The 14,587-nt window shown below is 39.3% G+C and overlaps 1 protein-coding gene across 1 annotated transcript in view; it reads left to right on the top strand.

Moving 5' to 3' along the window:
• Positions 1–13,552, top strand: part of LOC124308727 (uncharacterized) — a 39,673-nt gene extending 26,121 nt beyond the window's left edge. Inside the window, exons 6-15 of the mRNA XM_046771707.1 lie at positions 6,188–6,322; positions 7,518–7,646; positions 8,748–8,932; positions 9,001–9,109; positions 9,563–9,763; positions 10,782–11,002; positions 11,504–11,711; positions 12,175–12,361; positions 12,428–12,530; positions 12,756–13,552. Of these exons, the coding sequence (XP_046627663.1) occupies positions 6,188–6,322; positions 7,518–7,646; positions 8,748–8,932; positions 9,001–9,109; positions 9,563–9,763; positions 10,782–11,002; positions 11,504–11,711; positions 12,175–12,361; positions 12,428–12,530; positions 12,756–12,923 (1,646 nt within the window). The 3' untranslated portion in view covers positions 12,924–13,552. The remainder of the gene's footprint in view (positions 1–6,187; positions 6,323–7,517; positions 7,647–8,747; positions 8,933–9,000; positions 9,110–9,562; positions 9,764–10,781; positions 11,003–11,503; positions 11,712–12,174; positions 12,362–12,427; positions 12,531–12,755) is intronic.
• Positions 13,553–14,587: the final 1,035 nt, after the last annotated feature.

Below are 14,587 nucleotides of genomic sequence, written 5' to 3'. Positions count from 1 at the left end.
GCATTTTTTTTTCTCTTTCAATTCTCTAAGTGCGAATTTTTTTCTTTCTTGCTACCGTATTCAAAGTTCTTTCAAATTGCATTTTTTCACTTTTCTTATAGGAACATTTTGCTTTCGTTTTTTATTTTCTTCGATCTCAAATACAAATTTGTCGAATTTAGTATTTTTTGATAAAAATACAACAGGCTCAATCCCACTTTATTATTATCAACAGAATTATTGTTTTTAGATGTAGAAATCGTATAACAAACGAAAAAAAATATGCGTATTCAGAGAATTAAAAGAGCAACAAAAATGCTCCTCGAAACGTTTCACCTAAAGTTATAGTTTAAAGTGTACCGCAATCCAAAGTATTAAAATTCCAATGAAACTCTTTCAATTGAGTGGGAATATTTTTGTTTATGAAAAAATGTGCAACTAAAGAATTCACTAACGTGCAAAAAAACTCTCTGAACATTTTTGTCTCAGAGTTATAATTTGCACGTTGACATTAACCAAACGTTTAAAAGTGCAGATGCAGAAATCTTGAGGGTCACAAAACTTCCATAAAATTTATTTAACTTATCAAATATAGTAATTAAATTATCAAAAAAATTATGCATAGATTTTAAGCTAGCCAATTGATAATTTCATAACTCACCGTCGGTGATCTGGGCTGCAAATTGTAAACTATTTAATTAAGGAGTGTAACGGAGGACGATATTAACCTCGAAGAGGTTCGATGATCCGTTTAAACTTGAGAGGGTGGATTATAATCGAGGCGATATTAAACACCGCGAGATAATTTAATCACCCTTGAACTTTAGGTAAGCGCACAAAGTGGCACGTTGCAACGATTTCGAAGAGTGGTTGTGAATAAAAAAAAAAAAAAAATAAAAGAAAACAATCTTCAAGAGGATATTTTTCGTCACGCTGAGATTAACGACAGATCAGCTGCAGTCTTTTTATCGGATGATTATTTAAAATAATGGAAATTTTGTCGCGCTTTGAAACTGTCTGATCCCCGCTTCCGATTATTTAATGGAATATCGTCCTCTTAGTCTTATTTTCACGAGGGATTTAAATCGCCTCCGCAGAATCCTCCACTCCGGGCTTAATTCTTCCATCACTTCGCTTTACATTTCTAATACCGTCATTGCTCTCGCATTCGCTTGACGAGCTTTTCATGAAGTTAATGCGCACAGGTTATGAGAATATTGTAGTTCCAAGCCTGAAACGCGGTATTCATGTATAATGTATTATATAGAAAAAATGTATGTAATGTTTCGAAAGCGCCAAATTCCGAATTTCTTCGCGGCGAAAGTTAAAGTAAGAAAATCAAACTTTGACGGAACATCAAAGCTTCGAGTGGTACGAAACCCGGCGCTTAAAGTTCCGGAAGTTCAAAGTTCAGAAAGCGCAAAATACCAAAAGGGCGTAACTTCAACGATTTCGAAAGTTCCGAAAGTACAAAAATGAGAGAATATAAAAATCTGAAACATCGAAATTCCGAATGATCGAAGATTTTCTGTTCTGTGAATTTCTGACTCGATGAAATTTCACCACTTTGATCTTTCTTTGTTTTGAATTTTCGATATTTTTACGTTCGAAATCCTGGTAATTCTGATTTCGTATTTTCTCATTTTCTACACCCAATAATTGAGTAAGCTACGCTGTATGAGTATATTGTAATTTTTGGAATTTCACTCCATCAAAAATTTATTTTTCGTAATTTTACTCTATCGGAACTTTGCGTTATATTGAATTTTCGAAATTTTGCATTTCGGAACTTTGAACCGTCGGTTTTCCGACCATTCGAAACTTTGTTGTTTCGTGAAAGTTTGATCTCTCTACTTCAAATTTTACCACCAAATAATTCGGAATTAGTCGCTTTCGGAGCTTTTAAATTCGAAACTTCATCCCCGTCCCACCCCTACCTTTTTTTTTTCTATAAAAATTCGTTTTCATTCAAAATTATCAATATCATAATTTGGAGGAATTACTTATTTTTACGTTAATATACTCGCACATACTTTTCGCACACCTTCATCCCCTTTTTCGCATTTTTATTTAATCCCTGCAGCTCTATCAGCCAGTGGATGAATATTGCAGGGCGACATGTCTAGACGTGAATATAACCGTGTCTGAGTGGATTGAAGCTGTAGATAGACTAGCGAACCGTGTCAATACGGCATAATCAAACAGGAAAAGAAGAAGGAGCGGATAAACATTCCCCCGTTTATTCTCCGAGGTTTGTTCAAGCGTTACGAAAATCAAAAGTTGATTGGGTGAGGGTGAATTGATTTTGAATACTCAATCAGGCTGCAGTGTTTTCGTCCAGAATCTTCAGGGTGCGGAAACTTTTTCCCCCAAATATCTTCGCTTGAATTTCAACAAATAAGAGAGGCCAAAAAGTTTTCCTCTGAAGACGTTTTTATACCGATGATTCTGTGAAATCTTTATATTACGAACGCTCTTAATCATTTTCAATAATATCGTTCGAGCTAAAGAAGAAAAGAAAAAAGTACAATCGGGATATGAATTCGCGAAAAAATATTCCCGCGTTTTTTTCTTTCAAATTTCACACAGTGAGCGAAACTTTCTGCACGAATTCCAATCGCTGGCGTTTTAACGAAAGGTGAAAAAAAAAAAAAAATTCTCTAGAAACGTACGTGATTCTGTGAAATCGATATTACGAACGCGAGAACTTCACTCGTGTTTGCGATAGCTAGAAGAGGGAAAAAACTATTGAAGGCAAATTAAAACTGGCGAATTATCGCGAATTGCAGAAATTTAAATATGCGGAAAAAATCGGCATGTATTCATCGTGAAAACTGTGCATACATCGGAGCAAAAGCTGGTTAATTTCATTCCGTGGAAATGGTTTTCTAATTTGATTACTCTCGCGCGCCTCGAGGACCGATTAACAGCTCGGTGCGTGAAATTTTCCAACAACGAGTCACGTCACGATCTCGAAAACCGTGGAAAGTGGTGTATTTACAACGACGGCATTTTTTACGACTACAATACAATTATATAATGATTGCGAAAAGAAAAGTACAACTTTCTTTTCACTAGAAATATCGTCACTGTAGATCATCGTTGAAAGATCATCCTGACCTCGATAGTTTTTAACAATTTACAATACTATTTCAGTGTAAATGATAGTTCTGCGTAATGTCGACATTTTTTATGGAACTAGTTGTTTTTATCAGGCTGATTATACAAAACGTTTTCCGCACAAATTTGAAACGTGAAATATTTTTAACGCGAATTATTTTTCACATTTTGTAAGAATTATATTAGCTGTCGGAGAAAAACGTTCCTGCAACAAAGAAGTGCTGATACATCGTGAATAAGAGAGCTTTTCTACCGAGGAAGCCGACAATGAGTTTCAATAAGTGGCGTCCAAATCGATTAGCTCTAAATTCAACCGGTTCAAGTTCTCGGCGTCCTTTATTTCATCTCTGCCTCTTTTCCCCTCCCTTTCTTCAATTTTCTTTTGTACTCACCTCATTTATGCGGTAAACGAACGATTTTTTAATAAAGATTTTCTACAACGTCAGAGAAATATTTTATAAACAACCGGCATAAATTAGACGCCGTATAATTTTTTTTTTTTTTATTTTTTTTTCTTTGTCTGTATTTGATTTGTTACTTTCCCTTTAAGCGAAAGCACGAACAGCTCCGAAGAATTAGCGTGTCGATTGTTATCACCGGTAGCTGCAATGAAAATGATTGATTTTTACGATCGTCACCGAACCGCAGGGTTAAAAAGCGATGCATCATTTATAGTGGCAAATACATCGTCTCGTATCGTTTGGCAATAACGCTGCTCGTAAAAGTCCTGCAATGAAAAAAAAAAAAAAAAAAAGATAAACGAATAATCAACGTCGAAAAAAGACGAATTTCTGTCGAGTACGTTTTTTCACCAAGAGTTCGAGTGGGAAAAACATGTAAAAATAAAGTATGGAATCTAAAAAATAAGCTTCGTACCATCGTTTTTTTCTTTTCAATTATTTCCTGCAAAGTGTGGCGTAATTGAGGCGGATTTTATTGCTTGGACCAACGATCGGTGCCCACGTTGTACTCCGTATCAGGTTATACAGCTAACTTTGATGCCTCGACTCGATATTCGATGCCGAGATTAGCTTCGTGTAGCTCTCGCGACAAGCCAGCCGTATAGACAGACAGACAGACAGGCAGGCAGGCAGACAGGCAGGCATAACCTGAAAGCTCTGAAACGAATAATTTCCCTCCGGCGCTAACTAACTTTCCCTCTTTCTCTTCCCCGCCTCGGATTCTCTCACAGTTTTCGCCGTCGCGTCGTTGAAATACATCACGAAGTCACGTTCCGTCGGAAGCTATAACGACAATCAATGTGAACTTGTCCCTATGCCTTTTTCTATCGTTTCGTCAAATTTCGTTGCCTTTGGTTTTGAATTTCAAATTCAAAATCCTTTTCTTTTCATCGCTGATTCTTTTTTTATTTACTTTTTCTTATTTATTATTTTCTTTTTTTTTAATACTTGTTTCGTGTACTCTCTTCTTAATGAGTTTCGGACGTTTTAATCGCAATCGTTTTACAAACCGGCCTATTGACTCGAGTATCTGTTTATTTTTACCGACAAATTAAAAGAAGGGGGGGGGGGGAGGGAGGGGGTGGAACAAAAGCTTCGAGCTTTGGTTTTCAGACCGCAGCGTAGCACGGAGTTGATATCCATTCGGTTGAGCGCTCGTTCAATCTTCCCTCTTCAGCTTTTCATTTTAATTGAATTCCACTACCGGCGTATCCCTCGGGCTTTTGGTCCGGGACTCGCGCGGTCTTGGAACTGACTCTGCTCCCTGTCTCTTTCTCTTTCCCTTGCTCTTTCACTCTCTCTCTCTCTCTCTCTTCCTCTTCCCACTTTTCGGTCTCGTGATAATATTTGAAATTCATATACGAAACTCATTCCTCAACTCTGCAATGACTCGGCCAACCTACCCTTGCCATTAAATACTGCGAGAATCTACATAATGTTACGTTATTCGCGATTCTCTATAGATCCCAAGAGAATCCTATGCTGCGTTAAAGTTTGGTTAAGATATATTTTACATAAGTAATACACATATGTAAATGACGTGTTGGCGAATGAAACGGAAATTATCATCTCAAGATGTGAAATGTGAATTATAACTCAAGTTGACGTTATTGAATTTTATTACGTAATGAAAATTTCTCAACAATGGTAAATCAATTCTTGAAACGCAGATTCAATGAAGAAAGTTTACATGAAAATCTAAGTTATTGCATTTCGCTCGTGCATAGATTTGTACGAAAAAATCTCCACGTAGCGAATTAGTTTACAATGTGATCGAAGATCGTTAATTCTTTTATTTTGCAGCACGTAACATTTTTTCGAACAGCTGTTTGTATAAGCTGAGACTATCTCCGACTGGATTGTTAATCATTCGATAACAGCCCGGACTAATTTTTCATTGAATGCTCACTTTTCCATAATTGAATAGTCTTAATGATTATTTTAAAACAATTCAGTCTTATGTTTTCCGAATTTCAACTTTTCAGACATATTAAGGAATGTTTAAAGTATATCACTGAATTCTTAAACTAAAATCCTACCAAAAGAATGTTAATAAAATATGAATGAAGCACCATCCGGGACAAATTGAACGGGTGTGGCAAAGAAGGGGTTGACGGATATAAATATAACGCATAGTATACATCGCATCTTCGTGAAACCGTCTTTCCGGTATGCCCGTGTGTGTGATTTCATCAAAGGGATGAAAGAGCGAACCAGTGAAAAGCTTATACATTATATGGCGCCGGTGTTTCAATTATTCATTTTCCCAGATACAATTCCGCACGCAAGGTGTAGTAAATTATACGTACACCAACACTGCAGTACTCGCAGAAACAGCCTCTTGAAAGCTTAAACTCGTAGCGATTTTCCGAGACATAGTTTGCAGGATGCTATGCAAGTACGTTGTTTGTTATTCGAGCACGGAAGTGCGTCATTGTCACGCTTCTCGGCTCCTACTCCTGCTGCTGGAGAATAATAATTATCACTCCCTGCTCCGAGTGGTTCAAGTTTGTTGCCGAAGCACGAAGCGTCGATCTTCGCATGCACCTAATGCAGCGAGCATCTTGAAAAAAGCCAATCCCAACGGCACACTCAAGGCTGAGAGAAAAATTGATCCTCTGTTTCAGGTGAGGCCAAGTCCTACCAGGTCATCCCCGTCGCCGAAGGGTCAAACGTCCGATTACGTTGTCCTGCCAGCGGCTATCCTCCTCCGGTTATTTCCTGGTCCAAGGACACCAGCATCGAGCTTGGCAATTGGACACGTAAGTTTACCACTCGTTGGCACGATGTTTAACTTCAGCAGGTGTGATGGAACCGAAATAAAGTACAGTTTAAGGTTTTGGTATAACGTTTAGAGGTACCAGTTGTGAGCACATCGATGTACTTTGTTCTACGTAAACACCAATCTTGAAACAGTAGAGCGTGCCAAGTGTTGGAAACTTCTGGACATAAATTACTTGGTGTCGGAGTTTGGTGATGAATCGAGCAATTGAAGAGATTAAAAGCCCGCGAATGGTACTGTGGTAACACAACCGCTGCGTTTACGCTTCGGCCACTTCGTATCGGGAACAACAGTTCACAAGGAGTTGTTCCAAGTTGATCAAAATTTGAAGAGACTGTCGGAAAAGAGACGAAACAACTCCTTCAAGATGCTTTGAACATCTTTTGGCACCTCTTCGAGCCGTATTATACTCATCGTCGAGTCATGAATGATGATTTCTGTGGCCAAGAACTATATAAGTGGAAATCCTAATTTCAGTCTGGGATCGTGATTAATTTTACTGGCCAAGCAGCCGACCGAAGTTATATTTCTGCTCCTGGAAGTGAAACGCGTTTGCAGTTATCCACTGGAGAAATTTAGAGTCAGTTGAAACCGGAAGGTGGATACGGTGAGAGTACGCGGAGCCTCAGTTAGACCCATAGACCAAAAGGTTAAATGAGGCATGCGGCGGTCGCAAGACGGCTGTCGGTGAAAATCGGCCTCCTGAACGATGACTGATACTGTGATACGGAGTTAATGGTCTGTGCCTTTAACGCAGCTGAGGCAACGAGATGAAATCGGGGTAAAATAGGCCTCGAAGAGAGCATAGCCAGCGTGCCGATAGTGCTAGTTGGGTGATTCGCTCGGTTTCTTACCCTCAGGGGAGAAACGTATCTCATAGAGAAGTTCACGAACAACCCTTGCGGTTGTGCAGTCTCTCTTTCTGGAATCTCCAACAACTAGCTACACACAGGCACTTACACTCAAACACACACACACACACGCACGTAGGTGCTTGCGAAGGAGTTTGTAACAAGGTCTCAACTTTCACCGTGATGTTCATTTTACCAGTAAGGAACGGAAACTGCAGTTCAAAATTCGATTTTTGTCGGAGTGAACGAACTTTCCGCGGGCTTCTCTTCGTCTTTTCGCTTTTCTATTTTCTCAATTTTCTTTGTATTCTCTGCTTTTTCCAGTGTCTTCGGTCACCGATCACACGCTCAATATCACCGTAGTCAACAGGATACACATGGGCAAGTACCTGTGCACTGCAGACAACGGAATTCCACCAAGAGCGAAGCAGATGTACAAGCTCGAAGTGTACTGTGAGTATAATCTTTCCTCTTTCTCTCCTTCTCTCCTTTCAATCCAAGACTATAAACATGAAACCTGTTGTCCCAAGGATTTAAAATACTTCGGAAATTTGATTATTGAATAAAGTTTGTTAATTTTTCGTGATTCAATTCGGTTTAACCTAAATCTAATGGCTAAAACGTCCATTCGGTACTGTCACTATATATTCTCTGAGCGAGCGAAAGCACAAGGAAACCGTTATCATAAACATGTTGAACTTTAACTTGTTTTGCTGCTTGGAATCTCTAGTACCGGAATTAATAAAAGCTAGGATGTTCATGTAGCACTGTGGAATTCTCCTTTTACGATCGTCGCTCGTTCCTCATATTAGACACGGCCCGCGGAAACGAGATGATCCAATGAGACTCGACATTTACTGGCATAACCGGTCGGAACGTTCTTCGGTAATAACGAACTTCAGACGTTGAGCAGTAGACCCTGACATTTCCTAACGGAAATTTGCGACACTTGTGTAAAATTAGCTTATCGATTCTACCCGAGACGGCGACGACAGGTCGTGAATCACGTCTCTTCACGCAAGTCAATGAACGATGAATTGTGTATAATTTACGAGAGGTGGATAATCCTCCGTATCGCGTTTCCGCCGATTTATTACCTGACAAAATAATCTTCCCTGTATACTTCGTCGTCCCTGTCACATTGAAACGGCAGCAGCACTTCATCGTAGATTGTATTTTTCCCTTTTCACGTAAATATGGAAGTCAGGGTCTTTTCTACAGTCGACGTACAGATTCCGAGAGTGACACGATAGTTTCATTTGCATCGCATGAAACTCTCTGCAGCTTTAGTTGAATACGCGAACTTACAATGCGTTGACGGGTACGATTCAACAAACTGAAACAGTTCCTTTTGTTTTGATAGTATTGTGAAGCAAACTTTTAACGACACTTCTGCACTTCGTTACGAGAATTCCGAACACTGCTGGCTCTTTGGTGCATTTGGTGCTTTGGTCTTTGGTACTTGCGTCACATTCCGAAAGAAGGAACCCCAAGTCTGGAGGAGTTTGACAAGGTTTTAAATCCATTAATAACTTTTTACAATTGCAATTACAGTTTCGCCGCTTATACGGATACGAAATGAGATTGTCGGTGCCGGGATGGGAGGAATCGCTTACTTGGAGTGTGAAATCGAGGCCTTTCCCGAACCAGTGACCTACTGGGAACGCGGGGATGGTCAGCTCCTCGAAAACTCTGACAAGTACAGGATAGACATGGTGGACAAGAAAGCCGGCTACATGGTAGGAATTACTTCGCGGTTTCATTCTGTCTTCAGCATGATCCTTAATCAAGCCTTGAACGTTCCCAGGCCAGGATGCGGTTGAATATCACGAGGATATCTAGTTCGGATCACAGCTTATACCATTGCATTGTCAAAAATGAAGTTGGAATCACCCGCGGTCTCCTGACTGTTTACGGTGAGTAAATTGCGAGACATTTGCACGATTGACACGACTGAGTAAAAATTTTAGTTTTTATTTTCATTCCGTTTCATATAATTCTCTTCCGCGTCGGTAATTCCAACGGTAAATTACGAGATCCCAGGTGTACCTGGGGAATTATATACGAATATCGAAACGATGACGATAATCCCGGGTAATGATATACCGAGCAATTAATTAACGCTTCAGGGTACTGCCTTATACACCGTAGTAATGAACGATTTCGTTTCCTGAGAAATCTCGGCTCGGTTTCCCGCGTAATCAGTTCTCTCTCTCTCTCTCTCTCTCTCTCCTTTTCTGTCTGCACGGGGAAAATCGATCTTCGGCGTTAAAGGAGAGCTTCTTCGATTCTCTCTATCTACTAGAAAACCGTACTTGTGATTTCTCATTCTCGAAATTATTCCACTTTGCGATATCACTTCTCGTCAGATACCAATGGAAAACCACCGTCGAGCCTTGGAAAAGAGCAGATCGCCATTTACGGCGAGAGACCACCTCCCAAGAAGGATCTCGATGACTTATGCCCTCCGCCACCCGGCTGTGACCCCTGCGCAAAGTGCTCACCTTTTTACGAAATAGAACCGCTCAATTACCCCATAAGGTACACGAACTTCCCATCGAGGGTGTTGGGTGAGTGAGAAATCTGTCAGTTTCTGCTTAGGAACCAGGAAATTTGATTAACCGGGACAAAAGTGGTCTGATCATGTCCTAGTAATTGAGATTCGACCAGTTCTGAAACTTAAATTTTATACATTAGATACTTTCAGTTACAATTTAATAGGTTCAGACTTACAAGGAGAGGTCAAGGAATGGTCAAGCTGGTCTATGCAAACAAACCAATTTAGACATTTTGAATTGGTATTTGTTAGCGAGAAATAAATACTCCAAACTTGTGTCTTATATCATCCACAAGAAGACAAGTTTCCAGCATTTTTTTCTCACGAACAAATGCCAATTAGCTAAAATGCTGAGACACGAGTCTCTTCGGTTTATCCAATGACGGTGTCGAATGTTTTTAGTTGAAATCGTTTCTTCCACTTCGTGACCTCTGCTCGTTAGCCAAGCTAATAAGCCTTTCATTGTATCCAACTCAACTTGATCAATATGTCTATAAAATTTATATTAAACTTTAGAAGATATACAAGGAAAGTTCTGGACACAGGTTCCCACACCGACACAGCTACCGACACTTAGCCAAGACACGAACCCTTTTCTAGAACCTTTGAGAGTAAGGAATCTTCCCACTCTGATTGACTTTATCGATCGTCGGATAGTTTAATTTTCCGATGTTATCGATCATCCGATAACTTTGTTGCCTTACTTTACTGATAATCTGCTCTGCCTCACCATAGCTTCAATCCTCATCGGGCAAAATTTCGTGGGATCGATAAAGTCGATCAGTAATATCCCCCACCCTTGAACGTTCCGTAATAGGGTTTGCGTCTCGACTAAGCGTCAGTAACTGTGTCAGTGTAGGAATATCTGTGTTCAGAACTCTCGTATACCCACTAACTTTGTTCAGTAAAATATTGCGAGCCGTAAAAGTTCAATTTTATTCGACACGGTACGATATCTATTATGCGTCACAAGTGGAAATTATATTATTTCCCGGACCAAGATAATTTCGGCGATTTATTATCGGTTTCAGACTGCGAATTGTATGCGATTGGAAAACCGGTGTACCACAGATACACCGACGACACGTTGCACGGTTGTTGGATGAGGGATGCGTCTCCGACGTCCGAGGCCGCTGGTGAAAAGTTCTGGGTGACCAAAGATCAGGAAAATAAGTATCTCTACGAGTTTAACAACAAGACGATATTCCGGAAGGACACTGGCAGAGCGATCGTTTTACCCCACGAGTTCCAGGTGAGGTCTTCTTTACTTCTCGTTCATCCCCGATCCACGCTACTGCACAATTACGGCTCTCAGCCCCCGAAGCTTTGCGGTGTTTCGTTGGTACCGTCAGGAATTCTCCCTTTGGTTAATCCAGTCTTGTGTTCCACGCAACAATTCATATTCTTTGCCAATTGAATCGCGAGACAGCCATGCATACGGTATTCATCAAATTATTATATTCGTAGTGTTCCAATATATTTTTTAACAATTTTAAAACGATTTGAAACAAAGCATGAATATCTGAGCTTTCAATATCATAATTTGATGAATACTCATTGCACAACTATCTTGTTGTAAAATCATTAAAACATATCGATTTGTGGCCCGCCAACTTCCTGAAAGACCCAAGTTCTACGAACTTGGGCAATTTGGTTATTGGATTCGGTTGAATCTGGTCAGATCCGTCGCTTCACGGCGTTCACGGAAAGATGAAGAACTTGATCGTGATCTAACGAAACCGAAAACCCGCAGGGAAATGCACAAGTGGTGTTCAACGGTTGGTTCTTCTACCATCCAGTAGGAAGATCGACGATAATGCGGTTTGAGATAACGGCGGATAAATCGAAGCAGAGTAACCCTGTAGAGATGGAACTTCCGGGACTGGATTACAACAGTGCAAACTTTCTGTACACCCCGAACTACAGTCACAATTACGTTGATTTCAACGTCGACGACAACGGTGAGTCAGACTTTATATTCATGCGGCATTATAAACTGGTATAACGACTTTCCCCGTCAGTTTTAGCTAGTTTGTCAATTTTCCTGTTTTCTTTCCATTCCAATCTCTCTGTCTCTCTCTTCCTCCCTCACTTTTTTTAATTATACCCAAGTCGAGACACGACGTGCCTCCGGAAGAGTTTTAAAATTCTTTTTATCCCCGGGTACTGGAAAACTTTTTCCAAACAACTAATTTACCTGCATCTGACGATACGCCAAGTACAGCATAGCGCAGACGACGAAAGAATGAGTAGCCATTGTATTACAGGATATATAATACCATATTTCCTCTTCGTTGATTAAACCGGTTCGAATTGACAAAAAGGCAGGAAGAAATAATTGCTGACATGATTTTTCACCTCAAACACACTTGAGAAAGATCGAAGAAACCTTCTTCAACCAATGACCGATCATATCCTACTCAGGTCTGTGGGTGATATACGCATGTCGATCATCGAACAACACGATTGTCATGAAGGTAAACGCCCAGACAATGAGGCCGCAGCATTCTTGGAACATTACCGTCAACCATCACAGTTTCGGCGAGATGTTCATCGTCTGCGGTGTTCTTTACGCGGTTAACAGCGTCACCGAGAGAACAACCAAGATAGGGTAAGGCTTTGGAATAATTTAGAGATTCGAGAATCGATGATTCATCTTGTCCTTCACCAATCTTAGCCTCGCTTTGGATCTCTACAAGAACGAGTCATTGGACGTAAACCTCGGGTTTACGAATCCCTTCCGAAAGACAACGATGATCGGCTACAATCACAGGAATAAGGTAACCATATTTTCGAATTCTATCACCGAGAGAAATTAGCTTCTTTTCTTGTTTCTTTTTCAATCTCTTACTCAACTTTATTCTATAATTTTTACATTCGGTATTTATAACTTTAGATCGACACTGAACAGTTAATGATTGTGCGAAATTTTTTACACGATACTTGTCAATTTTTATAGAATTTTTCGGTAAGTACAACGAATGAAATTTTGTTCGACGTTTCAGGAACTTTTCACTTGGGACAAGGGGAACCAACTGACCTACCCCATAAGGTACCATGAACTCGGATCCACCGTTGCCAGCGAGGAAACCAAGGAAAAACCTTTAGCAGAGAGACGCACCGGATACGAAGGGTGGAAAGATAAATCCCAATCCGATTATTATGGTTCCTGAACACAACTTCAGGTAATATAGGTACCTATATTATCGAATGGGAATTTTACACCGTGCACCACGAATCGGAGGATCTCGTCTGCAATCGTCGTGCGCGTAAATTGTGCAGCCAAGCCGTTGTTATTATATCGTCTGCACATCTACATAAAATAACGTACAATATCTATCTATATCGATATATGCAGTATAATGATTCTATATAATCTATTCATCGTGAGGATAATTTTGTACTAAAGAAAGATATTATTTTACTAAACATGTATATAATATGCATATCTCATATATATTTACATATACATATATATATATATATGTATATGTATATGAGAAATGCGACGATTTACTGTCGCCTATATATGTATAATTATGTATAAATAACGATGTATCATAACATTTAACGATCACAGTAATATAATGGTAATAATAACAACAACAATAATGATAATAATAATAATAACAACAACAATAATAATAATAGTAACGATGTGAGATTGATTTTTTTAAGGCAGGTGCACCGTTTTGTATATCCGCCATTAAAGGGGTCTATCCGTACGATATTAAAAATGTAACACTAATTCTGAATTGTATATAAAATAAAAAAAAGCAAATTAACGAACCAACCGAGGCCGAATATAACGGTGAAATTTTTGCGAGTTTTTTTTTTATTTTATTTTATTTTTTTTTCATTTTCTCCAACATTGACAATTGATCAGTAATCCAATCGGACACTTTCTCTCTCTCTCTCTCTCTCTCTCTCTTTTTCTTCTGTAATTCTACCTTTTGCCCGATTCCGGGTAGCAGAAACCCTTAAAACTGGAACAGGGGAAAATTGTTGAAGAAGAAATTCTCCTCTCGCATTTCGGCGAAGCAAGAGCTCGTCTCAAGACCAGGGTTCTGGTGGCCAATTAGTCGACGTCAAAGAGGAAATATCGCAGCTAGAAATTGGCAGCAATAATTAGCCACTCTTGGATGAGTTTCTAAATGAAAAACGAACATGAAAAGAGGATGAAAAATAACGCGCAGCTCGCTCGGCTTCGCTTTAAAACGAGAGAATGAGAGAGAAAGGGGAAGGAAGTTGGTGGTTGTGATTGCGAGAAAGTCGGAAGGAGAAGTTCGTGGATTTCTTGGTCTAATCTAGAAGGTCGAAGAATCAACTCCGCTGCGTTTTTTTTTTTTTTTTTATGTTACAAGGGCGGTTTTAATATTGTTGGAATTACAAGAAAATGTGGTACGTATTTTTTCTGTTGGAATAAATTCAGACAGAAAGCATTTTCAATTGTAACAATGTCAACCATTGGATGGTTTATCCTCTTTGTCAGGATTTAATTTTTCTTTCAATTATCATATATCTATTTGCTTTCTTCTTTTGTGTTTCGGCTAATCAAATAACAATCGTGCATTTTTTTTTTTCTTGACAATGAATCGAGTTTCAATTCCAAACGGTTGCTATTTTGGTTAAAGTAAATGAAAAAATTTCTTGTCGCGGCAAAAAAGACGAAAAGTGTTGAAAAATAATAAGATACAAAAAATTGTAGTCGACCGGTTGAACCGTTTCTGGGTTCTAGTGAAAAAATGTACGGACGACACTCGATCAGCATAAATTTGAATAAAACAGACTCGATTCGGACTAAGCAATAGTTTGTTGAACTATAAAATTCCAAAAA

The sequence above is a fragment of the Neodiprion virginianus genome, chromosome 7, assembly GCF_021901495.1.
Source record: "Neodiprion virginianus isolate iyNeoVirg1 chromosome 7, iyNeoVirg1.1, whole genome shotgun sequence".
Classification (NCBI taxonomy): domain Eukaryota; kingdom Metazoa; phylum Arthropoda; class Insecta; order Hymenoptera; family Diprionidae; genus Neodiprion; species Neodiprion virginianus.
The sequence above is the reverse complement of the archived record's forward strand: the minus strand, read 5'-3'. Positions and strand labels throughout refer to the sequence as shown.